Here is a 16,486-nt window from a genome sequence, read left to right as displayed (position 1 = left end):
ATATATATATATATATACACATAAATATTTACAAGAATAAATTTTTTTTAGAATTCAAAGTCCCCGCGTTAAAATCAATTTTAAACGCTTTGATCTAGAAGCCAGATAATTATATATACGCTGGCGCATCGAATCGGTTGAAATCGGCTTATGGGTTCGCAAGGATTAAAGAGAAAGGACCGTGCCACGAATTTTCGGTATCGAGTTTCAAAAGGATTCACCAATCGCGACGTGTCAAGGTTGGGAATGCGGATATACATATACACATTCTCTCTCTCTCTCTCTCTCTCTTAAAAAAAAAAACCTTTTGACACGTTTTCGCGGTAAATCGAGCTTTCTACACGCATAGTCGAAGCATCGACAGCGAAAGTACGGTCGCAGCGCGATCGGCGACCCACGTAACAAGCGAGCGAGCGAGTAAAACCGAGAGCAAAGTTGCTCGTTGTCCATTGCCCGATATTACATAAATCTCGTGAAACGTGTATCGCGAATGCTCGACCTCCTATCGGGATCCTATCGCAACCAGCGTGGACCCCGACTAAAAAGGAAAAGGGGAAAGGAAAAAAGGGGAGGGGAGGGGAAAAAAGAGAGAGAGAGAGAGAGAGAGAGAGAGACCTGCCGCTTTCATTCCGGTTTGATAGACGCGCAACATCCGCGTGGCGCGATAAAAATCCTCGTTTCTCATTCAATTATCTTCTTCACGCTCCGAGCTGGCCCGTTATTCATTCGCCCATTTAACTCGCCTATTCACCGATCGATCTTCTTGCGCTTAGGTGTGTTCCATGCCCCGTATCGATAAGATATGGAAGCTATGGAGAGCTGGTCTAGATAGAAAAGGAACGTGGCGAAATTCATTTCATTTCGCGCAATTAATGTAATTAATTTCGTTTCGAAGGAGACGAAAGATTTTTTAAAATTATGGAAAGTGAAGAAGTTTATTTTCTTATCGAGGAAATGTTCTATTTTTTTCTCATTTGGATTTGGGATTAGTGAATTGGAAATCTGGAAAATATTGTACTCCATTTTGAGTAAAGAAAGTTCTTATTCAAATTTATTGTAAATTAAAAATCTATTTTGAAATTTATAGAATTTATTCTTCTTCTCGATCACATCACATGCAAACTCGGTGAATGCAAAATCGAAGAGATTCAAGATTCGAAGAAGTTCTTTACTTTAAATCTGTAGAACTTATTCTCGAATCACATTCATGTAAACTCGACAAAGAAATCGAAGAGGTCCAAGATTCGAAGAAGATCTTTATTCGAAATCTATAGAATTTATTCTCGAATCACATCCACGTAAACTCGACGAAAAAATCGAAGAGGTCCAAAATTTGAAGAAGCCCCTCGAAATCTATAGAATTTATCTTCCTCCTCGATCATATCCATGCAACTCGACGAAGAAATCGAAGATTCGAAGAAATTCTTTACTCGAAATCTGTAGAATTTATTCTACAGATTTCCTCGATCACATCCATGCAACTCGACAAAGAAATCGAAGATTTGGAAAAATTCTTTACTTGAAATCTATAAAATTTATTTTCCAATATCCTCGATTACATCCATGTAAACTCGACGAAGAAATCGAAGAAATCCAAGATTCTTTTAGTAAATCTGTAAAATTTATTTTCGAATCACATCCACGTAAACTCGACGAAAAAATCGAAGAGGTCCAAGATTCGAAGAAATTCTTTACTCGAAATCTATAGAATTTATTCTCGAATCACATCCACGTAAACTCGACGAAAAAATCGAAGATTTGAAAAAATTCTTTACTCGAAATCTATAAAATTTATTTTCCAATATCCTTCTCCTCGATCACATCCATATAACTCGACAAAAAAATCGAAGATTTGGAAAAATTCTTTACTCGAAATCTATAAAATTTATGTTCCAATATCCTTCTCCTCGATCACATCCATATAACTCGACAAAAAAATCGAAGATTTGGAAAAATTCTTTACTCGAAATCTATAAAATTTATTTTCCAATATTCTCCTTCTCACATCTACGTAAACTCGACAAAGAAATCGAAGAGGTCCAAGATTCGAAGAAATTCTTTACTCGAAATTTATAGAACTTATTCTCCTCCTCGATCACATCCATGCAACTCGACGAAGAAATCGAAGATTTGGAAAAATTCTTTACTCGAAATCTATAAAATTTATTTTCCAATATTCTCCTCCTCGATCACATCCATGCAACTCGACGAAGAAATCGAAGATTTGGAAAAATTCTTTACTCGAAATCTATAAAATTTATTTTCCAATATTCTCCTCCTCGATCACATCCATGCAACTCGACGAAGAAATCGAAGATTCGAAGAAATTCTTTACTCGAAATCTATAAAAAACTTATTCTCGAATACCACCTCCTCCTCGATCACATCCACACACATCGAAGGAATCGAAGGGATCCAAAATTCCAAGAACCCCTTTCACCGTTCGAAATGCCTACGAGGCACCGTATCTCATCCCCCTCTCCCTCCATTAATCCCCCTATTTTCTCCTCCCCTCCCCCTCCCCTGCGATGATTCGCGTCCTTGTTGTTCCGATCCAAGGAACGCACCAAGGAAAATTTAATCGAGGCCAAGATTTATCCGGGCGTTTGTTGTGAACCAACACCACCTTTTTCCAGTCTTGCCAATCAATGACTCGGCTTTATTGGACAATTCTCCCCGGGGGGATATTAAATGTTGCTCCTCTCCTACCGAACACGGAGGAGCGGAGGGGTACGGGGCGAGGGGGGATGGAAGAGTCGCGGCGGACAAGGCTCGCTTCCGGAGCCGTGACTTCTGTCGGCCTCTGTAATTACTAATTACAGAGGCGAACACCGGGAACGCCAACAATATGGTGTCTGTATGGCGAGTAGAGGAAGAGGTAAGAGAGATCGATGGGACGTCGATGACCTAACAGCGTCTATCTCTCTCTTTCTTTCTTTCTCTGTTTCTCTCTCTATCTCTCTTTCTCTCTCTCCCCCGCGATTCGCTCGCGGAAACGCTGGGGCCTTAGTTAGTTAGGCGCGGTTACGAGGCAGATCGGCCGCGAAATTAAACACTTGGGAAGGAACAGGGGAGGGAAGGGGAAGTTTCGAGAGTTTCACGCGTCTCTCGTTCGCATGATTCTTGGTAGGAATACGTTTCGTTGGAAAAGGTGGATTTTTAAAATCTCTTGGGGATGCAAAATTGGAAAGATTCGCGGTGAGAAACAATCTTGAGAGAAACAATCGATCGAATCTTCTTATAACTCGATTCTAGAATTCGTTCGAAATTTTTAAATTTTCTTGGGATTACGATGCGAAATTAAGAAAGATTGGGGGGATGCCCAATTTTGAAAGAAAAAATCTTTGAATATCGATCCTCTTACTCAATTCTAGAATTACGTTTTGTTAGTTTGTTTGAAAAGGTAGATTTTTAAAATTTTTTAAAGCTACAATGCGAAACTGAGAAAGATTCGATATCGCGGTATCCAATTTTGAAAGAAAAAATCTTTGAATATCGATCGAATCCTTAAACAATTCTAGAATTGTTTCATTGATTTCGAAAGGGTGGATTTTTAAATTCTGTTGAGATTACAATGCGAAATTAAGAAAGATTCGATTGGGGGGATGTCCAATTTTGAAAGAAAAAATCTTCGAATATCGATCGAATCCTCAATTCTAGAATTATGTTTAGTTAGTTCGTTCGAAAGAGTAGATTTTTAAAATTTTTTGGAGCTACAAAACTGAGAAAGATTCGATATCGCGATATCCAATCTCGAGAGAAAAACAGAAATCATTGAATATCGAATCCTCGCGTCTTACGACTCGAAACGATTTCAACAATAACGATTCTCTAAGAATAAGAAAGAAAGAAAGAATCTTGTGCAAATTTCCTGGCGACGTTAAACGCGAAATGGATCGATAACCATAGATCGTTATTAATAAACGAATTATAATAGCAAAAATTGTTAAAATATAGAATATGAAGAACCTGTTACACGCCTATATCAGCCCTTTGGTATTCGAAAAATAGCACGTTACTCAGTTATATATATACACACACACACACACACACACACACACACACACACACACATCTATACCTTTGAGTTTTCGTTTTTCAACAACGGTGAATATTCCGAGCGGAAAGTCACGACGCCTGTCGTTTCCTATCATCGGCGTTCCAGCCTTCGTTCTAGCGACGTAGATTGCGTGACGCTGCGGTCCTACCGCGTTTGATTATCAATGATGTTCCTCTGATTGAAATGGCTTTATCGTCGATCATCCGCTCCGTTCGTTTCGCATCCCGAAAAGAATATCGATAAATAAAAAATATCGAGATCCATCGGCTTCGATCCGTCCATTTATCTTTCCATTATCTTATTTTTCGCCGCAACTCGGTCTTCTCCCGCGATGGAGATGCGAATAACGCGTGCGTATATTGTGTAATTCATCGGGATCGAGCGTTACCATTTTAAAGAACGACGAGGAGAAGGAGAGAGTGGATATCGAATCGCGGTTGGGAACGTTGCTACTTGGTGGTAATACGCGCGGATAACTCTTTTTCTTTAATTAAGTGTAGGATGTCGATGAGATTGCCGGTTTGGCTCTACGCAAATAAAGCGTGACGACGGATCTCGCGTTCGTGTTAAACTCCCGGAACTTGCTCGGATCTTGGAACGATGGAATTTAGATTATTTTCGGCAAAAAAGCAATACGATCTTGCGTAGGTTGTTTGTGGTTCACATTGTGATCATCGATACTTTATCGAATCTTTCTCTTTTTCCAATATATATATATATATTCTATTTTTCTCTCAAGATTGGACATCTCTTTTTTCATCGAATCTTTCTTAATTTCGCATCGTAATCCGAAGAAATTTTAAAAACCTTTTCGAACGAACCAACGAAACGTATATTTAAAATCGTAAGACGATTCGAGGATTCGATCGATATTCAACGATTTCTGTTTTTCTCTCAAGATTGGACATCTCTTTTTTCATCGAATCTTTCTTAATTTCGCATTATAATCCAAATATCGCTATCGAGGAATCAAGGATATATATATATTCTGTTTTTCTCTCAAGATTGGACATTTCTTTTTTTCATCAAATCTTTCTTAATTTCGCATCGTAATCCCAAGAAATTTTAAAAATCTTTTCGAACGAAAACGAAACGTATATCTAAAATCGAGTCGTAAGACGATTCGATCGATATTTAATGATTTCTGTTTTTCTCTCAAGATTGGACTCTTTTTTCATCGAATCTTTCTTAATTTCGCATCGTAATTCCAAGAAATTTTAAAAATCTTTTCGAACGAACCAACGAAATTTAAAATCGAGTCGTAAGACGATTCGATCGATATTCAACGATTTCTGTTTTTCTCTCAAGATTGGACTCTTTTTCATCGAATCTTTCTTAATTTCGCATCGTAATTCCAAGAAATTTTAAAAACTTTTTCGAACGAACCAAGGAAATTTAAAATCGAATCGTAAGACGATTCGAGGATTCGATCGATATTCAACGATTTCCGTTTTTCTCTCAAGATATATATATAGAGTATCGAGAAAAATCGAGATGGATAAACGAATCATGTGAAATTTTTATTACAAAATTTCTCTCTCAGTGTGCTCGATGAATTTTCGAAACGCGTTTAAAAAAGTCCATCTCGAGGAGATTGAAATCTCGTATCTTATCTCCTATCGATCACCCCTATCGAGCTTCTTAACAACTCGCTCTAATAGTTGCAACGTAAAACGCGAGAACCGCGTTTCCTACGATGATCTACGAGAGAATTCTCGTTAGAGAATTAGCGCACGCGTCATCGTTAAACGAATTTCCGCGGGGGGAAAAAAAGGAGGAGGAGAAAATGGAGAAAAGCGAAAACGAGGAGGCGTGATTGATGTCGATGCTTTAATTTGTTGCTACGAGCCTCATAAATAAATAAATAAATAAATACACACATATACATATATATATATATTTATATATCCTTCGATACAGATCGACTCGATCGCGTGGAAGATATACAGGGGAAAAGAGTCCATCTCTGAGATGCGTGGAGTAGAATTTCGCCGTGGATCGTCATCTATCATTTTCCACGTGTGATGCATAACCACTTGTTGAACGGGTCAATACCTCGTTTCCCCTCTTTTTCCACCGCGTTGTCAATTTCTTAACGAATATAATGAAAATAATATTTTTTGATTTTTTTTTTTTTGAAAATAATATTTCTATTCTTACGATTGTCATACTCGGATTAACATAAATTAAACGATATTTTTAAATTAAACGATAATTAAACGAAAATTTAGTTTTAATTTGAGATAAAAAAATGTAATCATTCGATAATGTTGTCCCTTTTGGAGAGAGAAAGGTCGATTCGAGATTGTAATTTATATTTGCACGCGTGCGATTGCCAGGGAAATTTATGAGTTATTAATATAAATATAATAAATTTATATATATAATATAAATATATATAATATAAATGTAATAAATTTATGAGCCACTTTTCACGGGTTCGAGAGATTTCAAACGATGGATGATATTTCTTTTTTTAAGAATAGAAGAGATTAAGTATCGAAATATTAATCCTTTGCGCTCGAATGGTGACTCTGAGCCACTATTCGATGCGATAATTCGAACGGCGAAAATATTTATTTACATAGAAGCTTATAATTTTATAAAGTGTGGAATAATATACTGTCGAATGGTTAGATTTTTTTATCTAAAATTAGAAATACATTTTCGGTGTTAGTCCGAGTTTGACAGTTATAAGAATAGAAATATTATTTTCAAAGTTTTCGAGTTTTTTAAGCATGGAATATGGTAATGAAATTAGTTGGAGGATAAGTTTGATTTTTCGTTATTAAATAAGTTTTCATTATTTATTCATTAAGAAATTGATAAGGAGAAGGAAAATAGCATAAGAAAAATAAGAATAATAGACGGCGGAATGTAAGAGCACGTTATTTGGATATTGGTTCAAGATGAATCTTTCGTTATTAAATAACGAAATTATTTCTATTCCTTAAGAAATTGATAGAGAGAAGATAAAGATGTAGCATAAGAAGATGAAAAATAAAAATAGACATGAATGTGAGAATACGTTATCATTGGTTCAAGATAATCTTTCGTTATTAAATGACAAAATTATTTCTATTCCTTAAGAAATTGATAGAGAGAAGATAAAAACCTACAAGAAGATGAAAAATAAGAATAATAAACGACGAGCGTGAGAGCACGTTATTGTAAGATCTGCTCTCGATGAAAATAACAAAAATGAAACATATCAAACGATATTTCATCGCGATACTCGCAAACCGAAAATAAATACGAATCTCAATAATTGTTCTATTATTAAAATATAATAACGAATACAGACTTCAATGTTCGACAAAACTTCCTTCCTTACAATAAGATACACAAACTATCAAAAGCTACAAAAATTTCATACTTGTCGATTCATACGAAATATCCTTTTCAAGTTTCAATTCATACAAGAAATTCACGAGTGCATATGAAATCGCGTGGAGGAAGCCAAACGCGCAAGAAAAGGGTTTAAGAAAGGAGGAGGAGGTTCGAAACCCGCGTTCCATTCGAAATTGCATTTAGAACGGGGCAAATAGCGGGACTTCGAAATCAGATACACTTTTACGTTCCAACGATTCATTTGGTTAGTTCCACTGGCAGGGTGGTTGAAATCGTCGACAATCAGATATACGCGCGCGTCCCCTCCTCTCTCTCTCTCTCTTCCCCTCCTCCCCCTCCCTCGCACGAAACCCCGTACTTTGACCCGGCGAACATTCCCCGGGTCTAAACATTTCATACATCTTCCGCGGTGAAAATTATGCGAGGCTGGATCTGCTGGTAGGGGACCGGCAGGCGTAGCGTGTCAGCGCATGGTAACGGGGGTTCTCCCGCTGATGACGTTTAAAAAAGATCCTCGAGGTAAGGAAAGAAAAATGGGAAGCAAGGGAAAGAACGTGACAAACGACATCGCGCCACCGGGTCGAACGAGCGAGCAGGAAGTGAGCTCAATCGCTCTCAACGATCCTTTTATTTGTTATTTCGATCGCGTCGAATGATCGAGGATGAATAACAGTTTCCTCGTTTTTTTCTTTTTTCTTTTTTTTTTTTTTGGAAAAAACACGCTCTTCGGTGAGTGAGACGAGTTTGATCGATTCCTTTCCAACTTGACATTTCTGCACGTATCGATATGCTTGTACAATTATCGATCGCGATATATCTTTAATTTTTTTTTCAATTTTTTTCTTTCTTCCAATTCGAAAGAATCGAGGAAATCGTAACGGAACGTCTCTTATCTCGTTTATCAATAACGCGCGCAATAACTGAATTTGCGCAATTATATATCTGTCGCGATTAAAAAATATTATTCACGGCGAGGGGGGGAAAGGGGAGGGGGAAACATGCGTCGAGAAGTCGTCCGATAAAAGTATCGTTTGCTCGCGAAGAAGCGAAAAACGTAACCCTTCGAATCGTTCGTCTCTCAAGTCTCTCTTTGGATAAATAAATATTTTCTTCCTTATCGAATCAAAACAGTATGCACGTCTCGTTTGTTGTCGAAATTATCACGAAATGGAGACGGAGTTGTCTCCAAGCGTTTTTTCACTCACATCGTTTCCTCAGAACTAATTTACACGGATTAGCCGTGTAGTCAATGCTGTAGCAACCGGTGATTTGGAAAGGAGAGGGAGGGGAGGTCACGTGATAGGAAGAGGAAGGAAGTTTTATTGTCCGGCGCGTAATATCGGCGAGCGGGCTGCGAGAAACACGATTTCCTTTAAGCCGGTACGTTTCGAGCAACAGAACGCTGTTAATATTATCCATAGAACGAGCTACATGACAAACAGGTTTCTCGTGGCGTTGTACACTGTTAGGAAGCCATTGAAGCGAGCGGTGCCAAGTTTCTGTGGCAGGTGATAACGCGAAACCGAAGATTTTATCATTCACCCCTCCTTTTTTTCTTCTCTCGTGCAATCGATCCCTTTCATCTCGAGGAGAATTAAAATCTCGAATGATTTTTGAAAACTTATTCCCGTAAAATACGTACTCGTCTTTGATAAATATCTCTGAAACGGGAGAAAAATTGACACGGACGACGAAACATCCGATGCTCGATAAATAAAAAAAAAAGAAAAAAGAAAAAAAAGAAATCATTGAAGAATAGCGGTGAAAATCTACGAAATTTCTCTCCTTCGGGGATTTCGCATTTCGGTAAACGGAGAACGCGAATATCAGAGGAGGAACGTGGTTTATTTCAATTTCCATTGCTATTTATGGGTCACAATGCCAAGGCCATGCCACGGCACACGGCAGAGGATCGGGTTGTTCGCTCGTGGTGTGGAAGCGGAGGATGAAACGGAATTACTATTCTAATTGGCAGCATGAATTAACCATACGTCGGCCGGGGCGGCGAAGAAGTTGAAGGCGGAGGCCGCGCGCGGATCACGTGGGTACGAAAGAAAATTGCAAACACGATTAACCGCAATTACGGTAATGACGACGCTAAAGATCAGATATAGGCGGAATGGCTGGCCGACACACGCACGCATGCGCTTGCGCATAGATACGTACACGCGCGTGCGCGTGTACGTGCACCGTGTCGGTTGGAAAAACACGGCGACCATAACGGGATCAAAATCGATGTATGTAAGTTCTAACAGCGACCTAAAAGTGGCGCATCGTGGCAAGGACCGCAGTCGGTGAGACTTGTAGGCGTCAGGTGATGAGCAAGATTTAATAGCTACTTTTCCATAATTTATTGCGTTCAAAACGTAATAATAATGATTGGAAATAATTGTAGCGGCAAATTGCCGAGATTATTATTACGAAAAGTAATATCTATTATAATAGCTAAGAATAAACGTTATTCCAGCATTTTAACGAATAATCGGTCAAAGTAACTTTGTTCGAAAGTTTTAATTACTCTTTCCAATAGTATATTCTTTCGCTTGATTATCCTTTTCGCGGTTGTGAAGTTAGAAAATTATTTCAACGAGCAATCATATCATTCGAAGCATCGAATAAGTGAAATATAATATAACGATATATATGAAGTTTATTCGAAATTTTTCGAATCCGATTTTAACGAGGATTTTGTAAAAATCATCGATAGATCGGTCGATAAGTTAGATTAGTACTAATTTCTATCGTGGAAGAAATAAATACGCGATTCTTGTTACAAGTCCTTGATCTTTATTTACCGTGGCATTTACGCGACAATTTACATACTAATTCTACGATAAATTTCGTTTATTACGATTCGAAAAAAAAATTGATATTATGAAAATTATATGTAAAACGCTTCGTTCCAAGATCCCTACCATATCAAATCTTCCTATCCCATACCAAACTTGTTCCGAGAGATAATCTCTATTTAGGAATTCGTGTCGATCGGTTACAATTTGATACAAGATCTTGGCGATTTAAAATCGATGTACAACGCCTATATATTCCCCGTTTCTACGCTCTTCGACTATTTTCGAGAAATATATATCTCGAAGACACGTGATAAAAGAAGCGAGGAGCTAATGAAGTGGAGACGAGGCAGGCCCATTCCGTGATCCTCTCCATGCTACTCGTACGCCAGCGACTCGTAACCATAATCACGTATGGATTTTTCGCACGGAATGTAACAACTTCCAATTCATTTGCACGATTTTTACGCGGCCGGGAAGCGGTATTTCCATCCAATCCGGTTGACGAGCGCCTTTCCCCTTTCTTTCTATCTCATCCGCGAGACATATTTACTCGTTTCGTTGGAAGGAGATCCATAATTACCCCGGCTCCGTCCAAGATAGGATATTGCACGCGTAATTTATTCACCGTGCTTTTAACGACTCGAAACCCGGACCCGATCCGACGGTTAAAGCGTCCAGCCGTTTTCCGTTAAATGTTCCGTCCTAGATGTCTCTGAATTCGCCTCGATCGAATTCAATTTTCACCAACCGGCTCAACGGTCTCTGTCCCCGGCCGATTAGGATATCTTAACGACGTTTATGCGTAATTAAGCGGAGGAATCGAGCGTGTTCGCTCGAAAATCGACCACTTGGAATTTCGAGATCGCTCGTCACCTGTAATCAAACATGATAAGAAATTGACGGGGAAATTAATGTTTCTCTCTTTTTTCTTTCTCTCTTTACGTTTAATCCTAGCGAGAAGGGAGAAAATGGAGTATCGCGCGACGAAGAATTCGAAGATTAATCGCATCTCTCTTGCGAAATTAAAAATTTACAAACTCTTTAAACTTTATCACTTATATACAATACTAACCATTGAGCTAAGATTTAAGCACATCTCGCACGATAGACCCGAGAGATATCGAAAAAAAGAAAGAAAAACTTCTCGGTGCAAATTGTCGTCGCGCTTGGATTCTAATTAAACGGGGAACCACGTTGATCGTTTCGAAAAGGTTGCTCGTGGAGGAGTTCGTTGGCCAGCGATGGAGGAACGTAGTAATACGATATAATATACCGTTCGGTGTGTTTACACGCAGGCACGAAAATTGTAGGGAAAATGATGGTGTATGTTCGGTCGAGGGCAGGTCGTGTCACAGAGGACGTCAGCGTCCACGCCTCCCTAACGATCGAAATTCATTTCCATAATTATCTCACGATCCGGCCTCGCGGTTCATCGTCTCGTCGTCGTCGTCGTCGCTGCACCGCAGGGAAAACGTTCGACCTGATTCATAACCGGAGACACGGTTGTCCCGTGCGAACCCGGGACGGAAGTTCGAGGTTAAATTCCACGTAGATTCGCGGCCATCGTGCAATAAGTGGAAGGGGTTGAAATGGATTCGTTATTACGTAATTAATACGATTCCAGGTGGATTACCACTCGATTCCTACTCTCCTTATTTCCTTTTTTTGTCTTCTTTATTTCCCTGGATTCTATTTTATATATACATATATATAGAGTGATACTTGGAGAATCGTCGGTCCTTAAATTTCATCCACTTATTTCGTCTCGAACGCTTTATACACACCGGATTGTAAATTCTTCGATCGGTAATAAAGCGCGGGGAATGCGCGTGGATCGATGCAAAACAAATAAAGGGCGTTAAAAGCAAGCGAGAAAGGATCGGTATAAAGGGCGAGAAAGGGAGGTTGCGGGCAATTAAAGTATCTGAGGAGGGAGGGAAGGAAAAAAAAAAAATAGGATTCTCATTAAGGAAGCCGGTTTCGACCAAGACCTCGGTAGAATTTCGCTACGTAGTCTGATATATTCGCAAAACGTGTCTTACATCGCAACGCTTTTCCACCTTGTCCACCGTGTTTCTCGTTTTAATTGTGCGCGAGAGGAGGCGAGGGAGGGAGGGGATTCCGAACTCTCCTGGAATCCGCTGGCGTTCATTCGTTATTCCCTTGGCGGAAAAACAAGGAGGATTTACGCGAACACCCGCGCGGTATGGTGCACCTTGTGTGCGTGATCAATGTCTCACGTACATTTACATATCCGCCAACCCTCATGATTGCAAATGTACTGTTTAGCGTGTTGCTTTGCCGCGTATGGATCCTTCTTCCTTTTTTTTCCCTTTATCTCTTTTTCCTTTTTTTCCTCCTCCTCCCCCTCCCCTTTCTTTCTACCGTCTGACCGCGCGCTCCTCCACTCCTCCGCTATTCAGAAACGTGGCACCGCATGCGAGTCCGTATCATCAGGCGTAATGTCGGTTTTTCATAACGGGGCCGGTAACACGGCTTTAAATCCTTGCCTCTTCGATCCATGGTCATGCGCATTAAATTCACCGAGGACGCGGGATTACTTATAATTAAACCTGCCGGGTAACGCGCGCGTCCTCTCGTCGACTCGTTCGTATATGCGTGTCTAAAGATCCTCGAAAGCGACATCCGATTTTTTTTTCTCTCTCTTTCTCTCTCTTTCAACTCTTGGTTGGACTGGTTGTTTGCAGTATGTTACGCGTAAGATGCGGTAACGTACTCGCGTTACTTGTACATACTCCCCCGTGTGCTCGTTACATCTTCAACGACAAATTAACGCGGAGGGTGATAGATGTAGGAAGATTCTTTTTGTTTATTACTTCGAAGAAGATCGATTGATATGGATAAAGTGCAAAATAATTCTTGATGAAATACGCTTTTTTAAATATATAATATTCGCATCGTATAATTCCCTGGTTTACGATTCGCCGAACGATCGATAGAGGGGGCCGGTGTGAACATCGATCACCGCGCCACGCATTTTACGTACGTATCGAAAATTAGTTCGAATCGAAAAGTCGAGCGCGGTTACTGCGATTATCGCTCGCGGCTGTCGCGATTTTATTAGTGAACGCGTGTGCAAAACGTGAAACCAGTTTCTCTCCATAGGAAAGAAAGGCCCGATACCGATACGCGGCAATATTTCTACAAGGTAATACACTTAGCGTAACGTGAAACGAAGTAGAAAAAAGTAGGGTTAATGCAATAATCCCGCAATTAACGTGACTTTTCGTCGTATTGCCCTCGGTATTACATTTCTATCCATCCTCCGGCGTATCTCTTTCTTCGAGCAATGCTATCGATAATAGCGATCTAAACCTACCGTTTTCACAGAAGCAAACGTACGATCGAAGAAATGTTTGTAACGATTAACGTTATTCTTGCCAAAAATTGCAACGTTATCGCTTCTCGAATTCCATGGTGTGCGCATGCACACCATCAAACTGCGCACATCGAAATGCGCACGTTCCGCGAGGCGGTATCAACGCGCGAACGCGGCCATAATGCACGCTCACGTAAGGTACAGCCGAGTTCTTCATTATCGTCAGGGGCCTAAATTGCGTGGGCGTACCTATACCTTCGTACACGTTACTTACCTTGATGTACTATACCTAGTACCTTGTACGCACACACTGTTACGATCGCGTAGGGACGCGCGTTCGTTGAATACGCGTACAAATCCGTAGCCACAGGTTCGAGTGGCGAACGGTGCCGAAGTTGGTCGAAGCCGGCCGAACGCCGCGAAGCCGGTTGTCGCGCTCCTCGCCAGATGCGATGTCGAGTCAGTATCGCGTCAGTCCTCCAGCGGAATTGGTCAGTGATCTGTGTCAGAGCAGGGCCAGTCGTCACTCTCCTTTTCTCTCCGCCGGTTATTTCGTCTTTTTTCGACATTTTTCCGTCCGGCGCACATTGAAATACGAAACGGTGGTTTCACGTGATTTTCTCGTATTTGTCGCCTCGGCTCGCGAACGCATCCCCTTTTCGTGGTCTCGGGAACATACGCCCGGTATCTACGTATACTTGTAGAAGTTAGATACGTATAGTACACATACAGTAATACAGTGCCATAGTGGAGTTACCAGTGGGGAAAACAAAAATTAGTTTGCAAGCGGACGTGCCTCACGGCGACCGTCGTTCACCACGTTCTGGATCGGAGGCAGTGGGAGCAGGTGAGTGGAAATTTAAGTTGGATATCCTTTTCGTAGCGACGTGTCCAGTGGACCTTATGTCCCGGAGGGCCAGGTTGCTTCATCGGGTTTCTTGGAATTTTTGGCGAATTAATAGGGTAACGGAACTCTCCATGTTCGATCGAGAAAACGGTTGATACTTGTCCGAGGCTGAGTGATTGTACGTCCTGAAAACCGATCGAGTGTTTTTACCACTCGATCTATTAAAGATCGTCGTACGGTAGATAGATTCGTAATTACACGGTTATACTGATATTAGTTCGTAAAAGAATTAAACCGATATCGGAACGGTTAAAGTTTATTTATTTCATGGTCGAACAAATGGCGTCCCATTTCTGGAGACCAAGGTTATCATTCGCAATATAGACCATAGTTAAGCAACACAATATGATTCGTACGATTATCGCTACCACAGTTTCCACGTTTCACGATTAGGATCGTTCCGTTGCCCGAAGAGAGGCACACGCTCCATTGTTTACAATGTCGAATCGTCGTTAAAAAAAAAACTTTCTTCGCAATCGTTGTGTTCGTCGTCTTCCACGAAACGTGCGGCAACCTTTTCGTTCATCGTGATTCATGTACATTTCAAAGCCGACCCCTTCGAGTTCCCCTTCTGAGCTGATGGGCTCCGAAACATTCTATGCGCTCCATTTGTTAGCGTCATCTTAAAAAAATGGCGGTCAAAGGGGCAGAGACTTCTCCCACAAGATGATCGTAAATCGAGACTGGTAAGTCGTTTTTCTCTTCTTCGTCTCTCGTCTTTTTGCCCTTTTTCTCGCTGATCCCTTACCGTTAGTGGTTCGTCCTACGAACGGAGGAGCGTGTTGATCGCCGTCGAAATTTATACCCTTGAATGCCTGCATTCTAGAGTACCTGTATTCTCGAATATCCGTGTTCTCTGGTACCTTGATTCGCGAGTACATAAATTCTTGGGTAGCCGAGTTTGCGAACAGTACTTAAGTTTTAGAACACTAGTCTACGAGTTTTTGAAAATTTTTTGAAAATATCCAATACATATTTGATTCGTCGAATCCCTTATTTTTCGAGATATTTTGAATTCTTATTTCTCTTTATATCACCACGCTCGAGCAGTTTTTATTATTTGTATTACTTGTATTGCTTTTTTATGCTTTTTTAATATCTCTCGAAGATATTCAAATATTTAAGTATCCAGTTTCCAAGATTTAATAGAAGAAAGTGGCTATATTCGCATGATCGAACGAGACGTATAATTTTGCTGTCTCATTATATTAACACGTTACAACTCTGTTGAATAATGAATCGTCTCTTGCACCGATCAAAGATGAACCTAATTATTATAGTAATATATCGCGTCAAGCCATATTGTTCGATCCGAGCAGCTGTTACAAACTCGACGTGTTATTCGCATTTTTCTTTCTCGATCCACGCCCGATATTAGAATATCGCAATTACACGTTACTATTATTAACTGTTAATACTCGGACGAACTGGTTTGAAAATCCGGATCCTCGTAACGTTGCCTCCCTTGCGGTGCACCGCTCGAAGCGTGTCTCCGCTACAGAATCACGTAACGTATTCAAAATGCTATCTAACATAATATCTACATCCCTATTTTCATATAAACTACACCTTCTCGATTTCGTATCCCTTTGAGCCAAATTCGCGGACAATTTCACGCAACTGTTTCTAACCTTCTCTCTCGGGAAGAAACGGACAAAAAGCATTACATTACTTTTTTCATCAATCATCGTACGCATATTTGTAAATTTCGTTCGAAAAAAATAATCTTTCGGAATCCTTTCCTTTTTTCCTTTTTAAATAAGAGGAAAGTAATAACTCAATCCAAACTATCCGCGTTGTTCGAAGGCTATACCTGCCTTTTTTTTTTTTTTTTTAGCTTTGCAGAATTCTTTTCTTTTTCTAGATAGCAATAAAAAGAAAAAAGAAAAAAGTAATAACCCACGTATGACTCAATTGGAATCATTTATTGCTCGAAGGCTAAACGTATCATTTTTTTTCTTTTTTCCTTACCTTCCAGAATGCATTCGTTTCTTCTCTCCTTTTCTCTTCCATTTCGAAACACTTCTTTCTTTCCA

At 40.0% G+C, this 16,486-nt stretch overlaps 1 protein-coding gene across 1 annotated transcript in view; it reads left to right on the top strand.

The window, feature by feature from the left end:
• Positions 1-13,995: 13,995 nt before the first annotated feature.
• Positions 13,996-16,486, top strand: part of LOC102677840 — a 201,744-nt gene continuing 199,253 nt past the window's right edge. The window contains exons 1-2 of the mRNA XM_031509497.1: positions 13,996-14,058; positions 14,292-14,390. Of these exons, the coding sequence (XP_031365357.1) occupies positions 13,996-14,058; positions 14,292-14,390 (162 nt within the window). The remainder of the gene's footprint in view (positions 14,059-14,291; positions 14,391-16,486) is intronic.

Source organism: Apis dorsata, unplaced genomic scaffold (genome assembly GCF_000469605.1).
Source record: "Apis dorsata unplaced genomic scaffold, Apis dorsata 1.3 scaffold_161, whole genome shotgun sequence".
NCBI lineage: Eukaryota > Metazoa > Arthropoda > Insecta > Hymenoptera > Apidae > Apis > Apis dorsata.
Note: the sequence above shows the minus strand (reverse complement) of the source record. Positions and strands in the feature narration are given on the sequence as shown.